General features: G+C 45.6%; 6 protein-coding genes across 13 annotated transcripts; 3 read left to right on the top strand and 3 right to left on the bottom strand.

Moving 5' to 3' along the window:
• Positions 1 to 235: 235 nt before the first annotated feature.
• LOC122615772 (acid sphingomyelinase-like phosphodiesterase 3b) lies at positions 236 to 22,254 on the bottom strand. Of its 4 annotated transcripts, none has more exons than XM_043790876.1 (6): positions 22,092 to 22,254; positions 9,872 to 10,065; positions 3,482 to 4,179; positions 2,707 to 2,899; positions 2,284 to 2,575; positions 236 to 1,146 (listed from the first exon to the last, which is right to left on the bottom strand). In XM_043790876.1, exons 2-6 carry the CDS (start codon positions 9,945 to 9,947, stop codon positions 855 to 857), a joined length of 1,551 nt encoding a protein of 516 aa, XP_043646811.1. In that variant the 5' UTR covers positions 9,948 to 10,065; positions 22,092 to 22,254; the 3' UTR covers positions 236 to 854. The 4 variants fall into 4 exon arrangements, with proteins under 4 accessions (XP_043646811.1, XP_043646812.1, XP_043646813.1 ...); XM_043790877.1 differs by lacking the exon at positions 22,092 to 22,254 and adding an exon at positions 21,200 to 21,272; XM_043790878.1 differs by lacking the exon at positions 22,092 to 22,254 and adding an exon at positions 21,168 to 21,206.
• On the top strand, positions 4,733 to 5,317 carry LOC122615774 (probable insulin-like peptide 4). The gene is made up of 2 exons (XM_043790881.1): positions 4,733 to 4,898; positions 4,961 to 5,317. The coding sequence occupies exons 1-2, from the start codon at positions 4,733 to 4,735 to the stop codon at positions 5,203 to 5,205; spliced, it is 411 nt and encodes a 136-aa protein (XP_043646816.1). The 3' UTR covers positions 5,206 to 5,317.
• Positions 6,871 to 7,293, top strand: LOC122615776 (probable insulin-like peptide 3). Its single transcript, XM_043790883.1, has 2 exons — positions 6,871 to 7,045; positions 7,106 to 7,293. The coding sequence occupies exons 1-2, from the start codon at positions 6,871 to 6,873 to the stop codon at positions 7,291 to 7,293; spliced, it is 363 nt and encodes a 120-aa protein (XP_043646818.1).
• Positions 8,862 to 9,348, bottom strand: LOC122615775 (probable insulin-like peptide 2). The gene is made up of 2 exons (XM_043790882.1): positions 9,186 to 9,348; positions 8,862 to 9,112 (listed from the first exon to the last, which is right to left on the bottom strand). The coding sequence occupies exons 1-2, from the start codon at positions 9,346 to 9,348 to the stop codon at positions 8,862 to 8,864; spliced, it is 414 nt and encodes a 137-aa protein (XP_043646817.1).
• On the bottom strand, positions 10,221 to 10,685 carry LOC122615773 (probable insulin-like peptide 1). Its single transcript, XM_043790880.1, has one exon. The coding sequence runs from the start codon at positions 10,683 to 10,685 to the stop codon at positions 10,221 to 10,223; it is 465 nt and encodes a 154-aa protein (XP_043646815.1).
• LOC122615771 (fibrous sheath CABYR-binding protein) lies at positions 11,716 to 21,225 on the top strand. Of its 5 annotated transcripts, XM_043790872.1 has the most exons (9): positions 11,716 to 11,814; positions 14,416 to 14,567; positions 15,163 to 15,639; positions 15,770 to 16,004; positions 16,253 to 16,844; positions 16,983 to 17,191; positions 19,971 to 20,026; positions 20,297 to 20,329; positions 20,512 to 21,225. In XM_043790872.1, the coding sequence occupies exons 1-9, from the start codon at positions 11,716 to 11,718 to the stop codon at positions 20,678 to 20,680; spliced, it is 2,022 nt and encodes a 673-aa protein (XP_043646807.1). In that variant the 3' UTR covers positions 20,681 to 21,225. The 5 variants fall into 5 exon arrangements, with proteins under 5 accessions (XP_043646807.1, XP_043646806.1, XP_043646805.1 ...); XM_043790871.1 differs by lacking the exons at positions 19,971 to 20,026; positions 20,297 to 20,329 and adding an exon at positions 18,562 to 18,779; XM_043790870.1 differs by lacking the exons at positions 19,971 to 20,026; positions 20,297 to 20,329 and adding an exon at positions 18,562 to 18,779 and having other exon boundaries at positions 15,755 to 16,004.
• Positions 22,255 to 22,911: the final 657 nt, after the last annotated feature.

Raw genomic sequence — 22,911 nt, 5'->3', positions numbered from 1 at the left:
TTAACACATTTATTTACAGCACAATTTGTTGCTTAAATATTTATAGAAAGCGGAGACGAAGCGCCGCCAACGGAAAACGAATTGTGCAAGGGCAGTAACATTAAAAGTTTTTCGTTTATTTCATATACAATAAGTACATCCAGATAAACATATACATATACCACATACATATACATGTCCATATACATACATATATATCCAAGTCCATACAATACACATACATATAGGCATATATATCCGCGAATACACATGCAGAGACGATTCTTTGTAATCATATCACACACACAAACGATATGGCACGCATACTGGCTCATATGCAGCATAATTGAGAGTAAATTAGCGCTATACTTGTATATAGGAATTGCTCAGCCAAGTTATCCTTCCTCCTCGTCCTCGTCCTTGCTATCTCCCTCCCTTTCTTTGTTAGCTCACCCATTCCTACATATATCCATCCATTACTATCTACTTCCGCATCGGGGCACTCAGAGAAAAAACGCCCATTTTAGGTGGCAAGTGCCACTGAAATCCTATTTGCTGCTTAAAATAAAACTAAATTTAATGCTTAATTAATGGTAAACAATACAACTAGATGTAATGGTAGAACATAAATAATGAAAATAATTTTTAGCAACAATTACCCTGTTTTCTAAACTTAGACATCTCGCAATAAAACTGACTACGAATTAGGCATAAGTAACAATTAACAAATGCAACATCACATTTTGAAAGGACCTCCATTGAGCTAAAGGGAATTTATAATATTCCCTCATAATTTCCTGCCATTTTTTTTCTGAGTGCCTGCGCATCCTGGGGTCTCGCCCCACATTGATATGGTTCCGCTTAAGCGGGAACGCTTAAATTCGCTGGATGTGGCAATTGTTGCATCCCCCTGACCACCGCCGTCCTTCTCTCCCTCCGCCTCCCCGGTGGAGGCCATAAAAAACGGCGAGCACGCCGAGCAGCCAGCTCCAGGATGTGGGCATTAGGGCGGCGGGGGCGTGTCCTTGCAGGGCCAGCTGCTCCTTCTCCAGGCACAGCCGGAACTCATCGTAGTCCAGGCGCGTGATGGCGCAGTAATGATTGAGCATACAGAGTCCGGGGCAGGCCGACCCCGAATGATATCGCACGGCGTTGGCTCGGTGGTATCTGTGGGCACACAAAAAAGGAACGGTGGGTTAAAAAACCAGTGTATAAAGAATGGCAACGAGTCCGTGGAAGGGAGCATGATGTCCCTGTTTGCTTTGGTCTGTATCGCCGGCCAGGCGGACTTTCATAAATGCTCTTAGCCGAGCTCCCATATCTCCCATTTGGATTTACATACTGCAACACCTCGTGGGCGAACGAAAGTGGTTCAGTGGTGTCCTGATTGAAGAAGTCTACCTGTGCGCCTTAAATTCTGCTCTAAAAAAGGAGCTTTACTGTAATGGAGAGCGCTTATATCCCAGATGAATATGAATTGCTCCCTGAAATGAAGTTATTGCACGTAGTGCGATCCGTGGTGACACTCTCCACATTTATTCCCACATAAGAACCCTTTTCATATCGAATTATTTGTAAATGTAAATGTTAAAGGTAAAATTAAAGTCAATTACGATATGGGTGATACCTGCAAATTCACTTTGAAATGCGCAATGAGTTTTGATAAAAAATTAAACGAGTAATGGCGAAAAAACGTTTTCAGCGCATTTTCGTTTTTAAACGGATTTATTTTATTAAAACAGCTTGCACAATAAAACTAGGCGTGTTTTTTGCAATCGCTTTTTGTGAACTGATTACTGGGCTGTAAAGGGGTATCGGATTAAGAAAAAAAACCAAAAAGGAGCTTACAGTTTTTTAAGGACCTACAAATGAAATGATTTACGAAAATAATATGATTTTTAAATGGTTTAAATTTCATACGAACTGGATAAGTCAGTCGTTAAACTTTTAAAGTTGAAATTGAGTTTTGTAGAAAAAACTGAAGCGTCCTTTTGTTTGGTTATAATTGAGTAAATTGTTTGGATATAATTGAGTAAATTAAGCGTTAAATAGAGTTTCGGAAAAAACATAAACAACATAAGCAAACATTTTCTACTGGCCAACTCATGTTTCAAGTGCTCAGTTTTAAAGTTGTGCAATCGGCTTACAGTTGGCAGTTATCAATTTACTTGTGCCAAACATTATTTGCCCTCGTATCTGTCGCCCGCGGAATCAAATCCATCTGTGAGCTCCAAGGATTACCGGTCAAATCAATCAACACGATGATAGTTCGAAAAAGCATTTCCACCAACCATTTGCATTTACCTGGTGAACCAGGAGAGGTCGGTGCCCGTGAAGCGTTCGGCGAAATTGTGCAGTGCTCCGGCGGAGATCTCCGGCAGGGCGTAGTAGTGCGTCAGGTTGTACTCCGGCTGCCAGGTGGGCTCGTTGGCCCGGTTGGCCAGTGGCAGGTCCAGCCAGAACTGCGTGTAGTCCAGCACCTGGCCGCTGCCCGTGTCGAACTTGTAGAGCCGCAGGGCGGGATTATTCGATGAGCCGATGCCCGCCTTGCGGGGCACAATCGATGGGGCAATCATCAGCCACGAAATGGGATTGCCTGGGATTGTCAGCGGACACAATTGTTAGTTGTGAGCAAAAAACGAGTAACGAGTTATCTTCACAGGCCATGTACATGCGTAATATTACTAATCTTGGCTGTGGAAATAATTGGTTGGGCTAATACTGAACCTTTGGCATCGTAGAACAGACGAAAGGTGTCCGAGTGGAGGTGGCCGAAGAACTGACCCTGGATGACCGGCGCAAAGCGACGCACCATGTCCAGGTAGCGCTGGTTGTTGCGCTCCGTGAAACTCAACTGGTTGTGCTGCGTGCCCAGATGACGTTCATCCACTCCCGGTGGCATGTGCCCCACGATGTATACCTGGGTGGGGGGGGGGCAAGAGTCAACAGATTCGGTTCATTTAGTCCACGCGGCCAGTGAAATGAAATCAATCCTTCTTCCCACAAATTAAATATTATAATTAATCAAGGGGCAGCACGCCGTTCGATTGGATTTACTGGCATGCGATAGCCTTGGCTTAAGGTCAAAAAGTCAAAAATATTGAATATTTACATATTCACACATGCATCGCATTGGCTTTAAATTAATTAAACATTAAATGCAAGCATTAAATTATCTAAAACTTTTCATTACATTAAAATTAGTTGTCAATATTAAATGCCGTATAGATTACATAAACGTGATTAGCTAGTTTGACAATATAAATTGTTATAATGTTAATAAACTAATTTAAAGTCAATTGCAAATATGTTAGAAAATACCATTAATTAAAATCACTTGATCTATTTAATATGGTATTTAAAAATCACTTGATTTTTGATAAACTTTTAATTAGTAGAAATTAGATTTATAATAAGCTGATTTAGGAATAATAATAATCTGTTGTTTTATGTTTCCTACCGAGTACTGTTTAAAATAGAATTAAGTCACATTTATTCGTACCGTTTCCTGTTTCTCTCTGGACTTGGTGAGCACCTCCTCCAGCCAGAGCCACTGCTGCTCCGCCAGCAGCTCATCCTCTGCAGAAATGGAGCTCACGGATGCCTTTGGCTCGGCAAAATACTCCGCCGGCCATCGCAAACTTAGCGATGCCCTTGGATCCGGATCGGGATCCAGTCGCATGAAATTCGTATTTAATGCCACAATGCGCAGGCGACTCTTCGTCTGCTCGATGGAGTAGTAGCCGCCCTGATCGAAGGTCACCAGCGCCTCGGAGGGCAGCCAGTGGCGCCACAGTTCGCCCAACCTGCGATAGCTGCCACTGCCGTCCTCGTGGCCCAGAACCGGAAATATGAACTGCGAGGAGAAGCTGCGTCCCAGCAGCTCCGTGATATTCCGCAGGATCTCGTGCTGCTTCTGCTCGGAGAGCGGCTGTGCGGAGTGGGAGAGGGCGTCTCCTGTCCACAGGACGAACTCCACATTGTCGCCCTGCTTGGCCTTCATGGTCTTCACCGCCGACTCAATCAGACTCCACGGACTGTCGCAGTTGTAGTGGCCATAGGGACCAGGTGGCTCCGATGCCGCACTATTGGCATTGGAGCCGGAAACCGAACGGGCCAACTCCCAGCAGCTCCTGTAGATGTCGCCCTGCGTGGAGTAGAGCGTGTCCAGGTGGAGGTCACTGATGTGCCAGAAGTAGCCTGTCAACAAGCAAGTAGAATCATGTTAGTAATGCTATATATTATGTCATTAAATAAATATCCTTTTGGTTTATAATAAATGCCATTTTGGTTTAATATATATCCCAATTCCCTGGCCAATTTTTGATGTATTTTCCCTATCTACAGCAAGGAGTAAGGATCGAGATTAGACTTTGACTTTGGCTAAGACGGGCAATTCCTGGCCCCGGGAAAGGCCATTTCCCTTCGCCGGGCATTTGCCCGCCGGCTGGTCGAGCGACAGAAATAAGAAAAACCTGGAAGTACACAGGGATCTCCTGCAGCTGACCTGGTTGACTGACCTGGCCCCTGCTTTCTACCTGGTCGGAAAACGGGAAAAGTCGAAAAGTCAATTAGCGAGTCAACATTTTGAGCACCGGCCAACTGCAGGGGTCAGTATCATTTGGCATGCCCAGCGATCGGTTTGCCAAGAGCACGAGAAGTTCGAGATAGGAGCGAATACCAGAGATATAGGAGGCATACCTCTTATGCCCGGCGAGAGCAGGGACGGCGGAGTGAAAGATCGAGCAGGATGATGAGCCTGATTAGACTGGGACTGGCGCTGCTGCTCCTGCTGGCCACCGTGTCGCACTTGCTGCAGCCGGTCCAGGGACGTCGGAAGATGTGCGGCGAGGCGCTGATCCAGGCACTGGATGTCATTTGTGTCAATGGATTCACACGCCGCGTCAGGCGGAGCACTGGTAAGTTCAGTTAGTCTACCCTGCATATTCCATTGGTGCCCGGCTAACTTCTTTTCGACCAGCCTCAAAGGATGCTAGAGTGCGTGAGCTAATCCGTAAGCTGCAGCAGCCGGACGAGGACACCGAACGGGCAACGGAAATGGGAAGAGTGACGGATAAGGACACAAATGCGGATACGGATACGGAGAAGCGTGAGCCACCGGCCGGCGGACGTGGACGCAGGTTGCGACGCCACCGGCGACGCATCGCCCACGAGTGCTGCAAGGAGGGCTGCACCTACGACGATATACTGGACTACTGTGCCTGATGACCACGATGGCCGAACGAATGCCAGGAACCAGATCCCATAGATCAAGTACCAGATGAACCCGTCATGGCTGAGATTTTGTGGCGGCAGGGCACAATACCCCAATACCCGGACCGGCAGGCATTTTGCAATTCATTTTCCTACTACACTTAACCCTTTAACTATAAACGTAATCGTATTTCCAAATATTTCATTGTAAAATTTCTAGTGGAGGCAAATAAAGTTACTCTCCAAGCAGCAGCAGAAACAAAAGAAGAGTCCCATTGCCTTTTTCCTTTTTTCATCTCCGCCTGCGGCATTCCAGCTGTGCGGGGAATCATGGGGAATCCCCGGATTATTCAAACCACCCAAAACCACCCAAAAACCACCCACACTACCGAACCACCAAACCACCCACAAGCAGCTGCCATTCAGCACCACCAGTGCGGTGCGGTGCCCTTGTTTTCCGAGAACAATAATGAAAAATATGAATTTTTAATTAGATGACGTTCTGATTTTAATAAGCAAAACAAAAGGCGGAGACAAAACGAACTGTGCTATACACTCAGATTCAGATTCGATTTCCCAGCTTCCTTCCTTTTTATCCATATTTTTTGTTATTCTCAAAGTAGCGATAAACAACTGGCAATCAGCAGCGGGATTTGCCACAGATAATACTTTATTTAACGAAGGGTTTGAAATGATAATAATGCCGGGCTTACAGGTAAAAATCTACCTGATTTTCGCGGACCACAAAGGCTCAGCTGGCTTATCATTTGCAAAAAGGGAATTGGGAAACCATAAAGTATCGAAGGTACTAAGCCAAGATAATGAGATAACGGAGGGCGACTTTATTGTTTTCCACTCAAAGGCAATTGAATAAGTTGGCACTCGTTTTTAATTGAATGAGAGTGAACACTCGTTTCGAGAAGCTGTAAAAGTGTTATTAAAATGTGATGGCCTTTGTTTTAATTACAATTTTTACTAGTTTTTCATGTCTCTTAATAGTGAATCATTGCTCGGAAATTTATTTGCATTTTATATTTTAAAATATTTAATGTAAGTCTGTAAGTGCTCCAACTTTCAGTAACTCACATTCAGTAAAGCTTTAACATGCATAGCACTATAGTTAAACCGCCGAAATTGGACTTTATGAACTTTGCAGCTAAACTTTCTGAGCCCGCCGAAATGGATGAACACCCCCATGTGCCGAAAGGGAACTCGATGCACGTCATTTTGTGTTCCAGCCATCCAGATCCGTGCGCCACTCCTTGGGCGAGAACGTAAACAAACGCCAGCTGATGTGCGTAAGAGCCCCCGGGTTCATCATCACTCTACCACTCCGCCACTTCAGACATCCCCTGCCAGCCCGAAGGGCTAAATAACAACCCACACCCGAATCAGCTCCAGAAACTAGACCAGACCAGGCCAGACCAGACCAGGGCGAACGGCGAACTATGTGCATGGTGCTAACTGACACTACGGCTAACGCATTCTGACAGTGCTCAGACGCTGGATACGACCACCAGCAGACATCCAACTCGGATCGCATCCCATTCTGCCCCATATATAACCCACTGCCGATGACTGGAAGCCGAACAGTCGAGGCCGGTCCACTTGGCAGACACATATACCACACATAATAATCCCCGGGGGATTCATATTCAAGCACCAGTGCATCCACTCATGGGCATCGAGATGAGGAGCCAAGGCAGGAGGATCCTGCTGCCCAGCATGCTGCTGCTCCTCCTCATGATCAGCGGTGTCCAGGCCACCATGAAGTTGTGCGGCCGTAAGCTGCCCGAAACTCTGTCCAAGCTCTGTGTGTATGGCTTCAATGCGATGACCAAGCGGACTTTGGGTAGGTTCATAGGAAGCTCAGTGATGTTCGGCTATTGATCTTGATCAAAAATACCCATAGATCCCGTGAACTTCAACCTAATCGATGGCTTCGAGGACCGTTCGCTGCTGGAAAGACTGCTGAGCGACAGCTCGGTGCAGATGCTCCAGACTCGACGTCTCCGGGATGGAGTCTTCGACGAGTGCTGTCTGAAGTCCTGCTCCATGGAGGAGGTGCTGCGGTATTGCGCTTCCAAGCCCAGAACGTAAACCTCTACTAAACCCAAGACGACACCTGCGATGACTGAAAGGACTGAGAGGACACAAAGGACCCGCCATGGGGAAAGCACTCACGTATTCATAGTTGTTAAGTCGTCAGCGAAGCCTACTCAATTCCAATTTGGGATTTATGATATATATGCACATGTAAGTGGGATGTATGCGCATAATTTACGATCTGGAATCAGAGACAGGCACGCGAAATGAATCGGAACACGGGATGTTATATGCATGTGGATATATGATGGTGCAGGGCCAGAAATCATCGCCTGCGTATAAATTATGAAATAAATTATGTATTCAAACTGCTGCAGATTGGCCAACTTGATTGGTAATTAAACGAGTATTACATTGATTTTTCATTGTCGCTGATTGCAGTTAATTATTTATTGAACAGCGGCCGGATTTCTGTTTGCAACTATGTTGAAAAGGAAGCTGCGATTTTTTAACGAACTCTGCCAATTGTAAAGTGTACAATTATTTCCATTAAATGTTTTAAGAGAATGAGTATAGAAAAACCTACGTTCAACTAGTCTTCTTCTGGGCCTCAAACATTTTTGTTCATATTTATATATAAAGAAAGGATATTTAAAAGATTTTGAGCCAAACATTATATTTGCATAATTTACGTTCCTTGCTTTTATTGCTGTATTATGGTCTGATTTAGTTTCTTTAAGTTATTTAAACTTTCAAAAGGGCTTTGGAAAATTTAAAAATATTTTTTGCCCATAACGTTAAATGAATAAATAATATTGTACACGAAAATAGGCTTTTAATTATATGCTTCAAGGAATGAGTCAAAAGTTTGAATTCTATGCTTCAAGGAATGAGTCAAACTTTGAATTTACGAATGAGAAGTAATTTTGGGGTCTGGGTCTCTGAAGTCTGCATGCTGAATCTCAAGCTTTCTAGCTTTTATTGTTCCTGAGATCTCGACGTTCGGACGGAAAGACAGACGGACGGACAGACGGACGGACAGACGGACATGGCCATATCCACTCGGCTATTGATTCTGATCAAAAATATATATACTTTAGACGTTCGGACGGACAGACAGACGGACGGACAGACGGACGGACAGACGGACGGACAGACGGACGGACAGACGGACGGACAGACGGACGGACAGACGGACGGACAGACGGACGGATAGACGGACGGATAGACGGACAGACTTACATGGTCATATCCACTCGGCTATTGATCCTGATCAAGAATATATATACTTTATATGGTCGGAAACGCTTCCTTCTGTCTGTTATATGCTTTTCAACGAATCTAGTATGCCCTTTTACTCTACGAGTAACGGGTGTAATAATCGTATAATGATATAATGATATAATGATAACAATAAATGTATAATTTGTTTGCCAAAGCTTAAAGCAGAATATATATTTAATCCGTTTCGATCATTCACAAAGAGTAACATGCAACAAGCTATAAAAAACATCGATTGTAGTATATATGCACATGGCTGGTTTGGAACCAGATCCAGAGGTAATGGCATCGAGCAGGTCAGTTAGGTTAGAAATGATTTTCAGCAGGCAACAGGAGGAGGCCTAATTTCTGACTATGGAGCAGTACTCCCGCAGGGCCTTCATATCACAGGACTTCTTGCAGCACCGCTCCACGATTCCTTGCCGCTGGCGAGTGCGCCTTCGGATTTCTGCCAGGGAATTGAGGACACCCCCAAGATAGTTGCCAGGATAGAGGGCGCTTCGCAGCGGTTCCGAGATCGAGTTGTCCTCCTCCTCAAACTCCTGCACGAACTGCAGGGGACTGAGTGCGTCCAGATCGTTATCGGCACCGGCTGGGAAAAATCGTGGATACAATATTGGTCTAGCAATGCCAGCAGGAGGATGTGCATCCTGGTAAGAACTTACGCATGGCGCGCTTGTGTGGAATCACGGGATTGTACTCCTCGCACACCATACTCAGCACCTCGTTGAGCTTCTCACTGCAGAGGGTTCCTTGGGCCAACTTCACTGTGGAGCTGGCCAGCAAAATCACAGCCACCATCGAGATGAAGGACACGGGCTTGCACATGGTTATGGGTTTACTGCTTAGGTTGCTTTACGATCGAAAGGATTAACTTGGGTCGAGCTGGGTCGAAAGCTAACTGATGATGTTTGGCCCAAAGTAACTGGCTTATATACTGCTCCTAAGCAACCTAAACTGGATCTGGGTCTGGGTCGTGGTCGTGGTCGGGGTCGGGGTCTGGATCCACACACACATGTTATCCTTACAAGTCAGGTTGTCAAATTGTGTTAGGATGCGATGAGTGCATTTCGGAGTTTTCTCCTCCCTCGAACGCCTGGCTAAACTCATTCAATGTCAAAGCTGACTTATGCAAATGGCTATTGGGAAATTGTGGGTGGTCTTGTTTTTGGCGAGAAGTAGGGAAGTAGGGCTTTGTGGGCGTTGTGCTGTCAGCCAATTAAACAATTTATGTATAAACAGCCGGGCCGTGCTAAGCCCTGCATTTATGAATACCAAATGAGTCCTTGGTCTTAAAACTCCCTCGCCTTCAGCCCCGTTTCCATCTTCCATTCCCATACCCTGTACTTACCAATCCGCGCCTGGGCGAACGGCAGGCCGGAGTAGGCCATCAAGAACCAGAGCCAGCTGATTGGAGCTAGCAGCATCCTGGCAACGATTTACGCCTCCTTGGAACTTTTCCTTTGACTGTCTCGTCTTTGGCGCTCACACAAATTTGGTTGTCTTTTTGCACTGTCTACCTTTATTCATTAGTCAAAGTTGGTGCTGCATAAATAAGTGATTACGAATTGGATTACGAATGCTCTTGGGGAACGGGTTTACATATACGAGTATGTGGGCGTATGTGGGAAGTGCCATGTTCAAGTGTACGTATGTGTATGCATGCTGGGTAATGAGTGGCTGGTGGTGGGCCAAGTGTCCTATTTCGCTAGACAGTAGGTGGCTAGCTCCTCGTAGCTACAGGACTTGACACAGCACTCGTCGTAGACGCCACCGGTCAGGTGTCTCCTGTGGCGACGCGTCTTGATCAGCACCTCGGATCCGTACAGATGGGTCAGCAGCGGACTGAAGGAGTAGCCAGCCCCGTCCAGCGTTTGCCACATGCCATCATCCTCCATCTCCACCTCCATCTCCATGTTGGCATCATTGTTGTTGGAGAGAAGGCTTTCACGTTTCCTTGGCAGCGTATTAAAACCATGTGGACACACCACATCCATGGCATCGGACAGCGCGGGACCGCAGAGCTTGTGGTTCCCGGGGGGCAGCAACTGGTGACCACCGCCACCCGGCGTGGCCAATGCCACCGAGGCGGTGAGTATGGCTGCGATTAGCAGCGGCTGCAGCCGAAGGCCATGAGCAACTGCACCCTTGTTCTGGCTAAACATCTTGGATCTGTTGTGGATGCTCTGGGCTGCAACTGGTATTTATACCACCAAATCGGAAGTGGTAAGCGCATGCAGTTCAATGGCCTCTTTTGCAGTCTAGCATTGCAGTGGCACAGCAAACTCCCCACGGGCATGGCAACTTGGGCCTTTGACCACCCATGTTTTGGCTAAGGTTTCCCCTAAAAATGCAAACTCTATTTCCAGCTCTTCTCTACCAATTTCAATGGAAAAGTAATGCACTGAACCAAGTATTGTATTTCCTAGGAAATGTTCGCATAGTTTGTACAATCCACCGTCTTAACTCAATTAATAAATTGTTAAGAAACTCCTTACTTCATTTTGGGAGTAAATTAATATACATAGTATACTTTTGAATTGCTGCTGAAGCTCCATTAGAAGAGCTACCCCCATGGGACTTGCTTTCAGGTGTGAATAGATGCATGCAGCTTCTTCTGCAATTATTCTCAGTGTAATCACCGCCAAAATTCCGCCCACTGCACAAGCATAACCCGTTCGCCCAACCTGTTACATTGCCGCTAAGAGGCTCTGACTGCTGTCGATTGCGATTACGATTACGACCAGTTATCTGGAGGGTTGCTGCATGGGGCATGTGGCATGAGGCATGGAGCTTGGGGCATGTGGCATGGGGCATGTAGCACGGGGAATGGGGAATGTGAGCCGATGGCTGACAGAGTGGCAGCCTCATTAGCATGTCGTGAACAGGAGGAAAGTATGCTTCGATGAAGCTCCTCCGGCGGCAGGCAGTGTGCGAAATCGCTTCGATCACCAACATCGCCATCTACATCGCCATGGCCACTCGATTGTCGAGTTGCACGCACGGCGATGCCAACAGTTGGTTGCCAGCGCTGCACTCGAAACACACGCTTCTTCCCACCGACCGCAGAGTGCCGGAAAAGCAAAAAAGACACAAAAAAGCGAAGAAATAAAAGAAGAGAAAATTGAAGAAAATTCGCGATTGAAATCGGAAAAATCGAAACGAACTAAAAAAGTCGGAATAAATCAGGGAAACATGGTGCTCGACATTAAGATGTGCCGATTTGATAATGTGCCCTGGGGCTTTCGCCTGGTGGGCGGGGCGGACTACGACTATCCGCTGACTGTGGTTAAGGTTAGGCCCGATTCGGAAAAGGAACGAAATCTATATGCTGTTACCCCCATCCCCCTCGCGCGTCAACTCTTTCACCTGGCGACTGGTCATACAAATACCTGTGTGTGGTTTGGAAAATGGTACTCTCCATATGGTTAATGAACCTTTGGATTAACTCGATGCGTTCGAATCAGTTTTTTTTGTTCGAATTACGTAACGCGATGCGTGTGTGTCCATTGGGATTTGCTGCATTGGCAAATTAGTTAATTAAAGTAATTCCTCTCGCTGCTTTTGTTTATCTAATCGACAGGCCAATGCATTTCCCGCTAATGAGCCGCATAATGGCAGCGGCAATAAACTTATTCAAATTTTAATTGTGTTTCGCTGGCAGTTGGGCCTTTGTTTGTGCATAAATTGCATTTGGCAATTCGCATTTTGTAACATTGTGTTGACAATCGCAGCCAACAACAATAACACAAACAACATGGGCGTAAATCCAACACAAATGCGATTTTTAATTGGCAAACTGCTAAACGCATAAAACAAATGACCAAAATGCGAGGGGCGCTAAAAAATCCCCATACTTTCAAAATTAATAAATCAATTTAGGCCGCAGAGTCAAGGAAAGAGGTCATAAATTGTTTTTGACTTTTTGCATTTTACATAAACAAATTATTTTAAATTCCGATCAATTTATAATATGCTGCGCTATTTGCATTGTGCCTCAGGATATATATAAATGATATAGAAATGCTGAACATTAGGAAGTTTATTGTAAATGAATTATTAAGCTCACAAAATCGCAGATGGGAAAAAGCATCATTTTTTATTCTAATGAAATAAACACATTTTTCCTTTGGCATTTCCTCTTTTAAATGTGCCTGCCTTCGTGTAGGCGACCTAAAAAGCACATCCTTTGACTTGAGTTCATATTACGTTATGGAATGCTCCAACACACCTTCACATATTGGCTCTGCAAACACTAAACAATCCCCGGTAATCTTTTGAAAAACCTCTGTTTACTCTGCCACTCTTCGCCATGCCGCTTGCCACATACAGTCTGGTACATAGATGTATAGCCCAGCTAAGCCCTAAGCCTGTGTTCTATAAATATTCGCAACCTCCGACGATGTCGAGTGCTTTTTGCCCTGCGTCTTTACCGCTGGAAATTGACTCCTCCATAAGTGAAATGCAAGTGGCCCCTGGGAGAGAAAGGAAACACCCTCAACTTGGTTGGGTGAAATGGTGGAGTACCCCCAATCCTTCTCCTCCTCCGCCTTCTTCTCCCCTTGCCAACCACTTTTTTTGCAGTATTTGCATTACTAAGTCCTCTTGGCAGTCGGTGTCGTGACTTTCTGGTTATGAGCCCTGCTTTCTCCTCACAACGGAAACGAAAACAATGGCGTTTATTTGCCCACGAAGTGTTACAAAACTGCCTGAATTATACAATAAAATGCTGTGGAGCGCGCTAAGTTATTGTGCATTTTAAAGGCGAAACATAATTCACTCATAACTCTTAGTTTGATGAATCTCACTTAGTATAGCGGGGAATTTTGAAAGTCGAAGTGGCAAAACCATTTGAAATGAATACCTACAATTTATGTGCTCAATTTGCGCCAATTTGTCTGTACTTTATTACCCACAACAGCCATAAAGCTTATATTGTATTTAGTTGTTATTGTTCTAACAACTTTTTCACTTTGATTTATGGTTGCGAAAATAAATGTTGGCAAATGCAAATTTTTAAAACGATATTCTCTTACACGGTCATTTGGAAACATTTCCGGAATATAAATAAAATGAACTATAAATTGTATTACACAATTGAAATGATTAGTCCAGTGGGTTTTTCATTCTATAAATTACATTTTGTAATTAGAGAAAACTTTTGTGAACTTATGTTGACCTAAAAAGTAACATTAAATATACATTTTATTGAACCCTTTTGCAAATGCAGCAACTTCTGTAAAACAGATCTAAGAAGCTGTTTATATATTACTGGCTTAGTATTATATTATTATTTTTTAAGTATTTTGTAATGCTTGGAATTAGCTATCCTTGCAAATTACTCTCCTCTTGAGCAGTCTGTAAATTATAACTTTGTGTATGTGGGAAAGCTTCATTTAGCACGAGCATTTCCATCCGGCGAAACAATGCAGTATTTGAGTGGTTAGACATGGGTAATTCCACTTGACTCGCTTAACTGAAGTGTCGTTAATGAGCTGCCACTTCTTCTCGAGCACCCCTCGTTGTGAGCCCCCCATCCCCCATTCCCCGATCCCTGTAACCCCCCTCTTCTTGGGCATTGTCTTCGGTTCTCTGGGGCTGTGCGTGATTGTGTGATTGTATGATTGTGTGTTGTTCGGGGGTCTGGGTCTGCTGGTCTTTGTTTTGTTGACATTTGGCGCGCGTTTTATTTTTATTCACTTAGCACGCGACGTCGCCGTTGTCGGCTAATAGAAATTCGCCCATTATCGCATTGCATCCCATTTTATCTCGGCTATCTTGGCTATCTTGGCCTCGTACCCATTCTATCGCCACATCCACATCCGCATCTGAATCGAGCGGTATCTAGGCATACGCATCTAGAACTTAACATGTCCACATGCTCTCCAACGATAGGTGACCGAGGGCAGCATTGCTGACGAGGCTGGACTCCGCGTCGAGGACATCATTGTGCGCATCAATGACACGGCTGCCACGCCCCTTACCCACGACGAGTCCCACCGCCTCATCATGAACAGCGGGAGCGTCTTCTACTTCGGCGTCTACCGGTGAGCTACCCTCTCCTTCTATTCCACAGCAGTCCCTTTCATTTCATTATTTTCCCGCTCATGGTCGTGGTCCTCGTCCCCGTTTTCGTCCTTGTCCGGTTCCTTCACCACTGCCCTTTGTAGCCCATCCGCCGAGGACCATTTATCACAGCTGAGCGGGCTAACATCCCAAGAACGTTTCCTTATACCCTTGCTGAAGGTAACTACTTGTTCTTGAAATTTACAAAGCACAAACGTCCTCGAGCGGGGAATGGAAAACATAATGACAAATTTTCATGATTCAAGAACAGAATTTACTGAGTAAGACGATATGTAGCTTAACAAAATGCCATAGAAATTCTCAATAATCAAAATGTAAAATCTCTTTAAAGTAGATACCAAAGAAACCAAGAAAAGTGAGATTCAAAACCCCATTAGTTTATAAATGTACCCTACCATTTCTTAAATAATTTTGTATTCCAACTTTTCCTAGTTATGAATAATTAATCTTAGAGTGTCCCTGAAACTAATGCTCCATCGCAGGTACTGCACCTTACGGAATTAATTCTTATGTTCATAATTTCTGCTCACTTTTGGGCCACGAATTCACTTGCAGGGAGAACGAGGAGGACGCCTACGAGTGCCTGAAGAAGTTTCCCACGAGCGAGGGTTCGTTGACCAAGTCACCAATGCCAACCATTTCACCATCGCCGACTCCATCGCTGTCCCAGTGGACGGAAACCACAAATGCTCGAACTCCGGAACCGGAGCCATTCGTCCCGCCACCCCGGGAAATCGCCGCTACGACTGTTGCGGCTCCTGCTGTGGAAGTGGACGTGGATGTCCTGGCGGAATGTCGCCCAGCCGTGTCGGAAGTGCATTCGGAAGAGAATCGCGGGGCTGTGAATGTGCATGATGCACCAGCCCGGGCAGCAGAAGAAGCCCTTCCCGTCGAGAGTCTCTACTTGCCGGATTTGCCCGATCGCCCGTGCTCGGCGCTGTCCGAAAGGCAGGAAATTAAGCTGGTGGAGGAGGAAATTGCAGCCGTGCTGTCCGGCGAGTCGGAGGTGCTCAAGGAGCACAATGTCCTCGGGTGCGTACCATACAACTTAAGCCCATTTCTTCCGCCAGCTCCCTCTAGAATACTTCCCTATTTACTGGCATGCTGTGTATAGGGACGAGTTCGTTTAACCACTTTCATATGATAGCGTCAATTTCTATAGGATCTTCCCAAAGCCGGGCGTCTGCATGTCCAGCGATGTGCTGCGCTCCCTCAACGAGGAGGTGACCAAGACCAAGCTGGAGAAGGACAAGGAGAACCGCCAGTGGTCCACCTTCCTGCAGCGACCCAATCGTCCCGTTCCCAAGAGCAAGCAATCCCTGGAGGCGGAACGCCGGGCGGCCAATGCCTACAAGGTGACGATTGTCAAGTCGGCGCCGCGGGAAAAGTCGCCAATGGTGAGTGGTTGAATACACATGGAGAAAAACTGCACTAAAGTCGAGAATATTAATCCAAAGATGCTTTGTTTTGGGGTCATCAAACAAGAGCTCCGTTTAAGATCTTGTAAATCTACTTAAATTCTGAGGAGTATTTAAAGCTTTGTAAGAGTTCCTTAATTTGAAATCCTTGCTTCTTTGGAAGTATTTTCTCTGACTGCATTATTTGCCGTTCGGATCAAAAGTTAATTTGTGTTTACGTGTGACAGCCGGAAGCTAAGCCGCCGCCAAAGGAAGCCACGCCACCCAAGGAAGAGGAGCCAAAGGAAGAGCAACCAGTGCCGGAGGAGGTGGTGGAGCCCGAAGCGGAGCCCGAAAAGGATGACGAACCACTGCCCACGGATAGTGAGGTGCCGAATCTGGAGCAGCTGCCCGAGAGCGAATTGCCGGACGAGCAGCCGGAGAAGTCCGATGCACCCAAGGAGATATGCGAAGCGGAAGTGGTTGTCCAAACAGAGTCGGGCTCACCCGACGGCACCGAAGCTGCCGAGGATGCAGCAGCAGGAGCTACCCCACCGGCGGAACCCAGTGCTCCGCTGCCTGTTAAAAGCGAGGAGGAATTGGCCCTGGAGCGCCAGTTGGCAGATGTGCAGCGACAACTGGCCGCCCTCTCGTCACTGCCCTCCACCATTCAGTCCACCCTGGATGCGGTGACCAAGCAGCTGGCCGAATTGCTGCCCGCCTTTAAGCTGCAGCAGCAGGAGAAGCAGTTGCCGCAAATCGATGGCAACCCGGCCAACGGGGAGCAGGACGAGGAAGGGGTGACCGCCATCAACACCGCAGGCGAAACAGAGGATGCAGGTGCAAAAAACTATGCCCTGGTCGACAGTAATTAAATTTTTCTAATGCCGCACTTTTGCGTATATCCTTTGCACCGAATTCCCCCTTTCTCACTCTCCCTCCCCTCCCATCCTACCCACTTTACCGAATGTCCTGCAGGCAAGGACATATCCATATCTGGCAGTGACAACCCACCGGTGGGGCCATGTGAGAGTAATGAGGATAGATGCGATGCCAATGACCGGGAAGTGGCGGAAATATCGCGCTCCACTGACGACAATCGCCTGGCCAAGGACAAGAAAAAGGATCTGGATCCGGAGCAGGAGCAGGAACCTCTGTCCGAGGAGCAGAGCTTCAAGAAGCAGAAGGTAAGTACGAAACACACACACAACTGGCCTTGGGAGCCATGGCCACGGCGAAATAAATTCCCTGGCAGGGCAGTTGATGTAATTAGGCTGTCATGAGTTGGGTCTAGCTGCTTCTAATGTCCTTGGATGTCCGTCCGTCCGTCCGTTTGTCCGTCCGTTTACCCTACCTGCAACTTGGTCCCGTGCAAAACTATTTAGAGCAAGGCTTAGGCCGCCTGCTTTATGGGAAATGCTCCATTGTCTGAGTGATGGGGCAGAAAATAAGTATTCCACCAGCTCGTCTATGGTGGGATTATTCGACTCGGAGATGATTAGCTAAAGGATTTGCTATACCTTGATTATGTATTAATACATGCTGATGGAATTTATATTGGCAAAGTTATACGAAGGGCTAAAAAGCGTTAGCTAATGAGATGCTAATTTGAAAATATTATTACTTGTTGATGGAATTTAGATTGGGAAAGTTGAAGAAGCTCACGAGCAACAGGAAACCATAATTACATTACTATAAAGTAAAACGGAAGTAAGCTTCCTTCGGACTTCGAAGGATTTATGAAACTTTTCTTTAAACTCGTTTATTTATTTATGCTAAAAATAACTTTAAATAAAACCAAGTTTATGATCTGCAAACAAGAATATTTAAGATTTAGAGAGTGCCTTCGTTCAGAATGTTTTCCTTCATTAGTTAGCTGTCTTTGAGGTTGGAGTGATCCAAAATATGCTTAACTTTCTGATTTATTTCTATTGAGATAGCAGCTTAAGTTGGTATAAAGCCATCCTCTCAGTCCGATAAAAAGAGGAAGGACTTTCTGCAAGGCATCAAACTATTCGGTTGAGTTCCGAAGTCAGTTTTTATCCCCGGAATGCTTTGAGCTATATTATCCAGCTGCTGCGGGCAGCTGGACCTTCTCCACTGGGAGCCTGGCTTCTGTGGAGCTGGTTCCCCCATTCCCCGAGTCCCGTGTCCCGCGTCCGTGTCCACAAATCAAATTAACTAAAATGCCATTTGGTTTTTGTCTTTTTCTACTTGCAGCATAATGTGCGCTTCCAAACGTAGTTAGTTAGCTTTAATCGAGTTTAAATTTTGATAAATTGCCAACAGCAAGTTATTTGTAGCGTTGTGCCCAAGATGATTCTCTCACTCGAGTTTGAAAAATAAAGCCCTTTGCAGCGGCAGGGGAAAAATGCAGAAACCAAAAGACAATTAGTAGGCACCAAGTGGAAAGCCCTTCAACAATGTTTCGTCTCTTTTTCTCCTCCCCATCTACAACTATCATCGTCCTGTTCTTTTGTTTTTTTTTTTTTGTTTTTTGCTACTGAAAACACCGTGGGTGTGTGCACTTTTCCGCCCGTCTGTTTGGTTTTGCTAGAGACACGATGTCATTGAGGAGCTCGAGGAGCATTTGGTGCGCAAAAACAATCCCCGGCGGTCGAAGCGGGCCTTTGGGCCACTGGTCCCATCCTCGGAGCGTCCGTTGGTCCTTCCCGGCGGACGGCGCTGGTACCGTCCCAAGGATGCCTACAACGACGAGTTCATTGCCGAGACCCTGAGCGCCCAGGCGGAGCTCATCACGGGCAGCACTCTCGGGTGGGTAGCGCCTCATCCCAATCCTCCCAGTCCTCCCATCTCCACAACAGCCCACCACCCACTATGCATATACCACCCTACTTATTGCGGCTAGTTGGCCATGTTTGACCATGTTTGCCGTGGTCAGGCTCTGCCTCTGACGTCGTCGCCTCACATCTCATCCCATCTCATATCATCGCTCTGTCCGCAGAGCAAACACTCGCACCGAGAAAAACTACACCAAGCACATTGTGTCCATCTTCCGCTTGGGATTTTCTTTCAGTTTTTCCCTTCTGAAATATTCATGTCTCTGCTAATTTAAGGAATAGAAATTCTGACATTTTCTGTGGCCAAGGTAAACTATGACCGTTAACTTTTTGGCAATTGTAATAAGACTGTTGTTTTTAGTTCTATGCAATTTTTATCCAGCTGCTGGTTGCCAAGTAACAATCTTTGAAATTGAGCAAAAAATTTGATTTTAAATTGTCCGGAGAAAACCATATTTCAGTTAAATTTCCATATTTAAAAGGAACTTTAACAGAAACTAAACAAGTAATTATCTGCTGAAGCACACAAAAATGTAGCTCCAAAGCTTTTAAATATCTTTTGAAACTGACAGTTCCCACACATGATGGATATATTTTTGGTGATGGTTTTTCCCAGTGCCCCCGCATTCACCTCACTTCACCCATAACCCCAGCTCCAGCCGAGGCATTCATTTTCTTCACTTCTTCACTCTTCCATGGCATGGCCACTCGCTTCAACTCTTTACATCGTTCCATGCACCATAAATTTGCGCATTAGCAGCTGTCCATACGAGAGTCCGTTGCTGGGCTACGATTCCAGGTAGTGTTTCATTTGGACCAGCCGTGATGAAGAAGTGCTCCGGATGCCATGTACTGGGAACGAGTGGTATATACTCGTATGGTACATGCGTGGCACCTAGCACTCCTCATTATGATTATCGTTGGCATTATCGTTAGCATTATGAGACCCATTGTGCCCGTTGGCAGTTTCAACCCGACTTTCATCCTGATTCGCATTCGCATTCGCATCCCCATCTGTCCATTCGTCCTGTGTGTCTTGTCACAAGGCCTGCAGTTGATTTGACTTTCCTTCTGCGTTCCGGTTGAGTTCTTTATGCATGCCGCCTTTGCTCTTGCACTTGGATATCTTTTCTCCTTGCTCTCTGCCTTTTGATTTTCATTGTAGATTGCATTTTGGAATCGTTTGTTCAATGGCGAGCATATAACACGCCAGCGCTTCAGGTAAGTTTTCTTCATCCCAATCCCCATCCCAATCCCCATCCCAAGTCCCTTTCCCATCCGCATTCCAATCCTGAATCCCCATCCGAATCCATCGCAATTCCACGGATTCTACGAACTTTTCCCGCTTCCCTCACTTCTCGACTCTTTAATGAGGCTAACAACTTCTCTTTTGCTTTTGCTGTGCTGTGCTGTGCTGTGCTGTGTGTATTTGCCCGCCCTTGTCTTGTACTTAACCAATGGGGGAAAAACGGACTGCTCCGGATGCACCAGGGAGCTGCAGGGTCTCGGCCTGACCATGCAAAAGTAAGTTGTCACATTGGACGTTTTCTTATGTTCTCCGGTTCATTGCATGCATATGTACGCTGCTTTTTCGTCCCGGGAGCACTGCATTCCATTCCGTATCCATACCCCCAATCCATACCCCCTTGAAGTGGCGCACCACTCTTGCAATTCCAATTTAACGGCGGCTCCTTGGCCATTCGCAGGGTCAACTTCATGAAGTACCAGAAGCCGGAGCGCAAAATCGATCTGAATCGCAGCGAGGTGTACAAGTATCTCAATCCGCATCTGGACAGGGCGCCCGTGCGTGGCATCGAGGTGCGTGCTCCTCTGGTGGCCGCCGAGTCCGACATTCGCCAGTCACTGCAATCGTAGGAATGATGCAGCACCTCCTCCACCCCGAATGTTCAACAACAGGGCCACTCCCCGAATCTCAAGTCAATCCCATAGGTACACAGAGCAAAAACGATATGCCATTCACATTTCTGATGGGATTGGATGAGAAAGTCCTTGTATTTGGCAGAGAGGCGTTTGGACAGCTTTCAGTTTTGATAAATGGTAAAAAATGTATTCAGTTGGTCAACTGACAAGCATCAAAATCTTTAACAAGAGAGAATATTGATTGCGTTTTTAAAATATTTATCCAGTTATTAACAAGAGTTTGAACATGTTTTTGGATATCATACGAGTCATATAATTATAAATCGGTAGTAATGTGTATCTTGACATGACCAATTCCTTTTTGAACTTGCTCAAGCCAAGATATTTTTGCCACAAATTACCAGCCAATCAATTACCTCTAAGGAAATCGTATGAAAAATAAATGAGATAAGTGCAAGTGCGCTATAAATATGTCACCTACTAAATTAGACTTCTGAAACTGAACTAAAAGACCTTTTATCTTGATGTTGATAAACGCCTTTCTGCTGACTTTCAAAATGCTCAATTAACAACATATCCTCATATCCTAGAATAGAGAAATATATTGTCTGTTAAAATACATATAAAACCATATATTAAGAAAGCTTCAGCTCGTTTTGGAGAGGTTATTGATCCGCCGATTGAAGATTGAAATGATGGCAATATGGCAAGTTGTTTCTTGATTTGATGTGCCCACTGAACTCCAAGGATGGGTATGTTTGTACGCAAAATTGGCTTGCTCCGATGCATTCGATTATCGCTTAAGAAGCTCAACGGGCATAACCATCAATATGCCAACAGAAGTCCAGTGCGCTGGCATTGTCGAGCGGGGTCTCCTAATGCGATATTACATAATTTGTGTGCAACAAGGCGTATGTGCAATGTGTCGTGCATTTCTGCATTTCTGTGGCATATCCTCAGGCGCCTGGCTGTTGCAATTTTCTTTAGCACAAACACACGGCTCGCGATGCCTTTCTGTGTGTGTGTGTGTGTGTGTGTGTGTGGTTGTGTATATGTGTGTGCTCTAATGGTAATGTGCATGTGTATGGGTATGTGAATGTTTTTCTCGGTGCTTTGTGGGTGACAAGCTCTTCGAATTTGCATTTATTATGGCAAATGAATTGGGTGGCAACAAAAAAGTGGCAAATGACATGGCAAAATGGCAAACTGGCAGTAGCAGCAGCAGCAGAAGCAGCAGCAGCAGCAACAGAACCAGCAAAACCACAATAAACCCGTATTTAGTTACGGCACCAACACTCGCGCACCACAACCAAATCAAAATTGTTGTCACGTTATGATGGAAACCGGGACGAGCGGATGCGGATACGAATACGGATGTGGATATGGATATGTATGCGATGCGTACATTTCACTTTCCCCGTGATGAGACACTTTTCATCTTTTTCTGCCCGAAGTCGGAGCAATAAAAACGCGCCAACTTAATGCTGATTCACACGGAGTACGGCGATTCGTCAAAGGCGCGTAAATTGGCGAACATCTACAGATTGCGGAGTCGCTAGCCGAGGAGTGTGTGGCTCATGGACGCTCGTCTTCAACTGTCGTTAGCGACTTGGTGTTATCATTGCATTGGCCCACCATCTGCGCTTTGAGTCGAGTTCGGAATTTCTTTTGGGACAGCTTTTCCAGTGGCACACAGCTTTTTGAGCGCTTTCCCCCGCCGTCATTTGAGTCCTTTTCAAGCTTTGAGCGGCAAATTCCCCCATGTGCCGAGGTCCATCTGCCGTGGGGTATTTCGCAATGGATTGAGGCAGGGCAGGATGGGGCAGGACCCCTTAGGTCGCGAAAGGTGAAAATGCCGGAATGTCGGAAATAAAATTAAGATTTGTTCAACTTGTTGGCTAAAAGTTTGACTCGGCTAATTTGTATGCTTAATTGCCAAGCGCCATTTACACTAAGCTACGCGTAACGCTTTGATGTTGATAATTCGATTGGAGTGGCTTAAAAGGGTTTAGTTTTCCTTATAATTGGATATCATTCCGAATTCTCCCATCCTTAATAGCTCTTCAAAAATAAATTAAAAGCAGGAAGTAAAGAAGGGAGGGTTAACTAACTAATATATGTACTATATATCTCCGAAAACGAGATTCATATATTATAGATTCCTAATATTTTCATAGAATCCCATATCGCACACCCCCTCTTTCCTTTATAGATTAAAACAACTC

This window comes from Drosophila teissieri, chromosome 3L (assembly GCF_016746235.2).
Source record: "Drosophila teissieri strain GT53w chromosome 3L, Prin_Dtei_1.1, whole genome shotgun sequence".
NCBI classification, from domain to species: Eukaryota; Metazoa; Arthropoda; class Insecta; order Diptera; family Drosophilidae; genus Drosophila; species Drosophila teissieri.
This window is presented reverse-complemented; position numbering and strand designations above follow the sequence as displayed.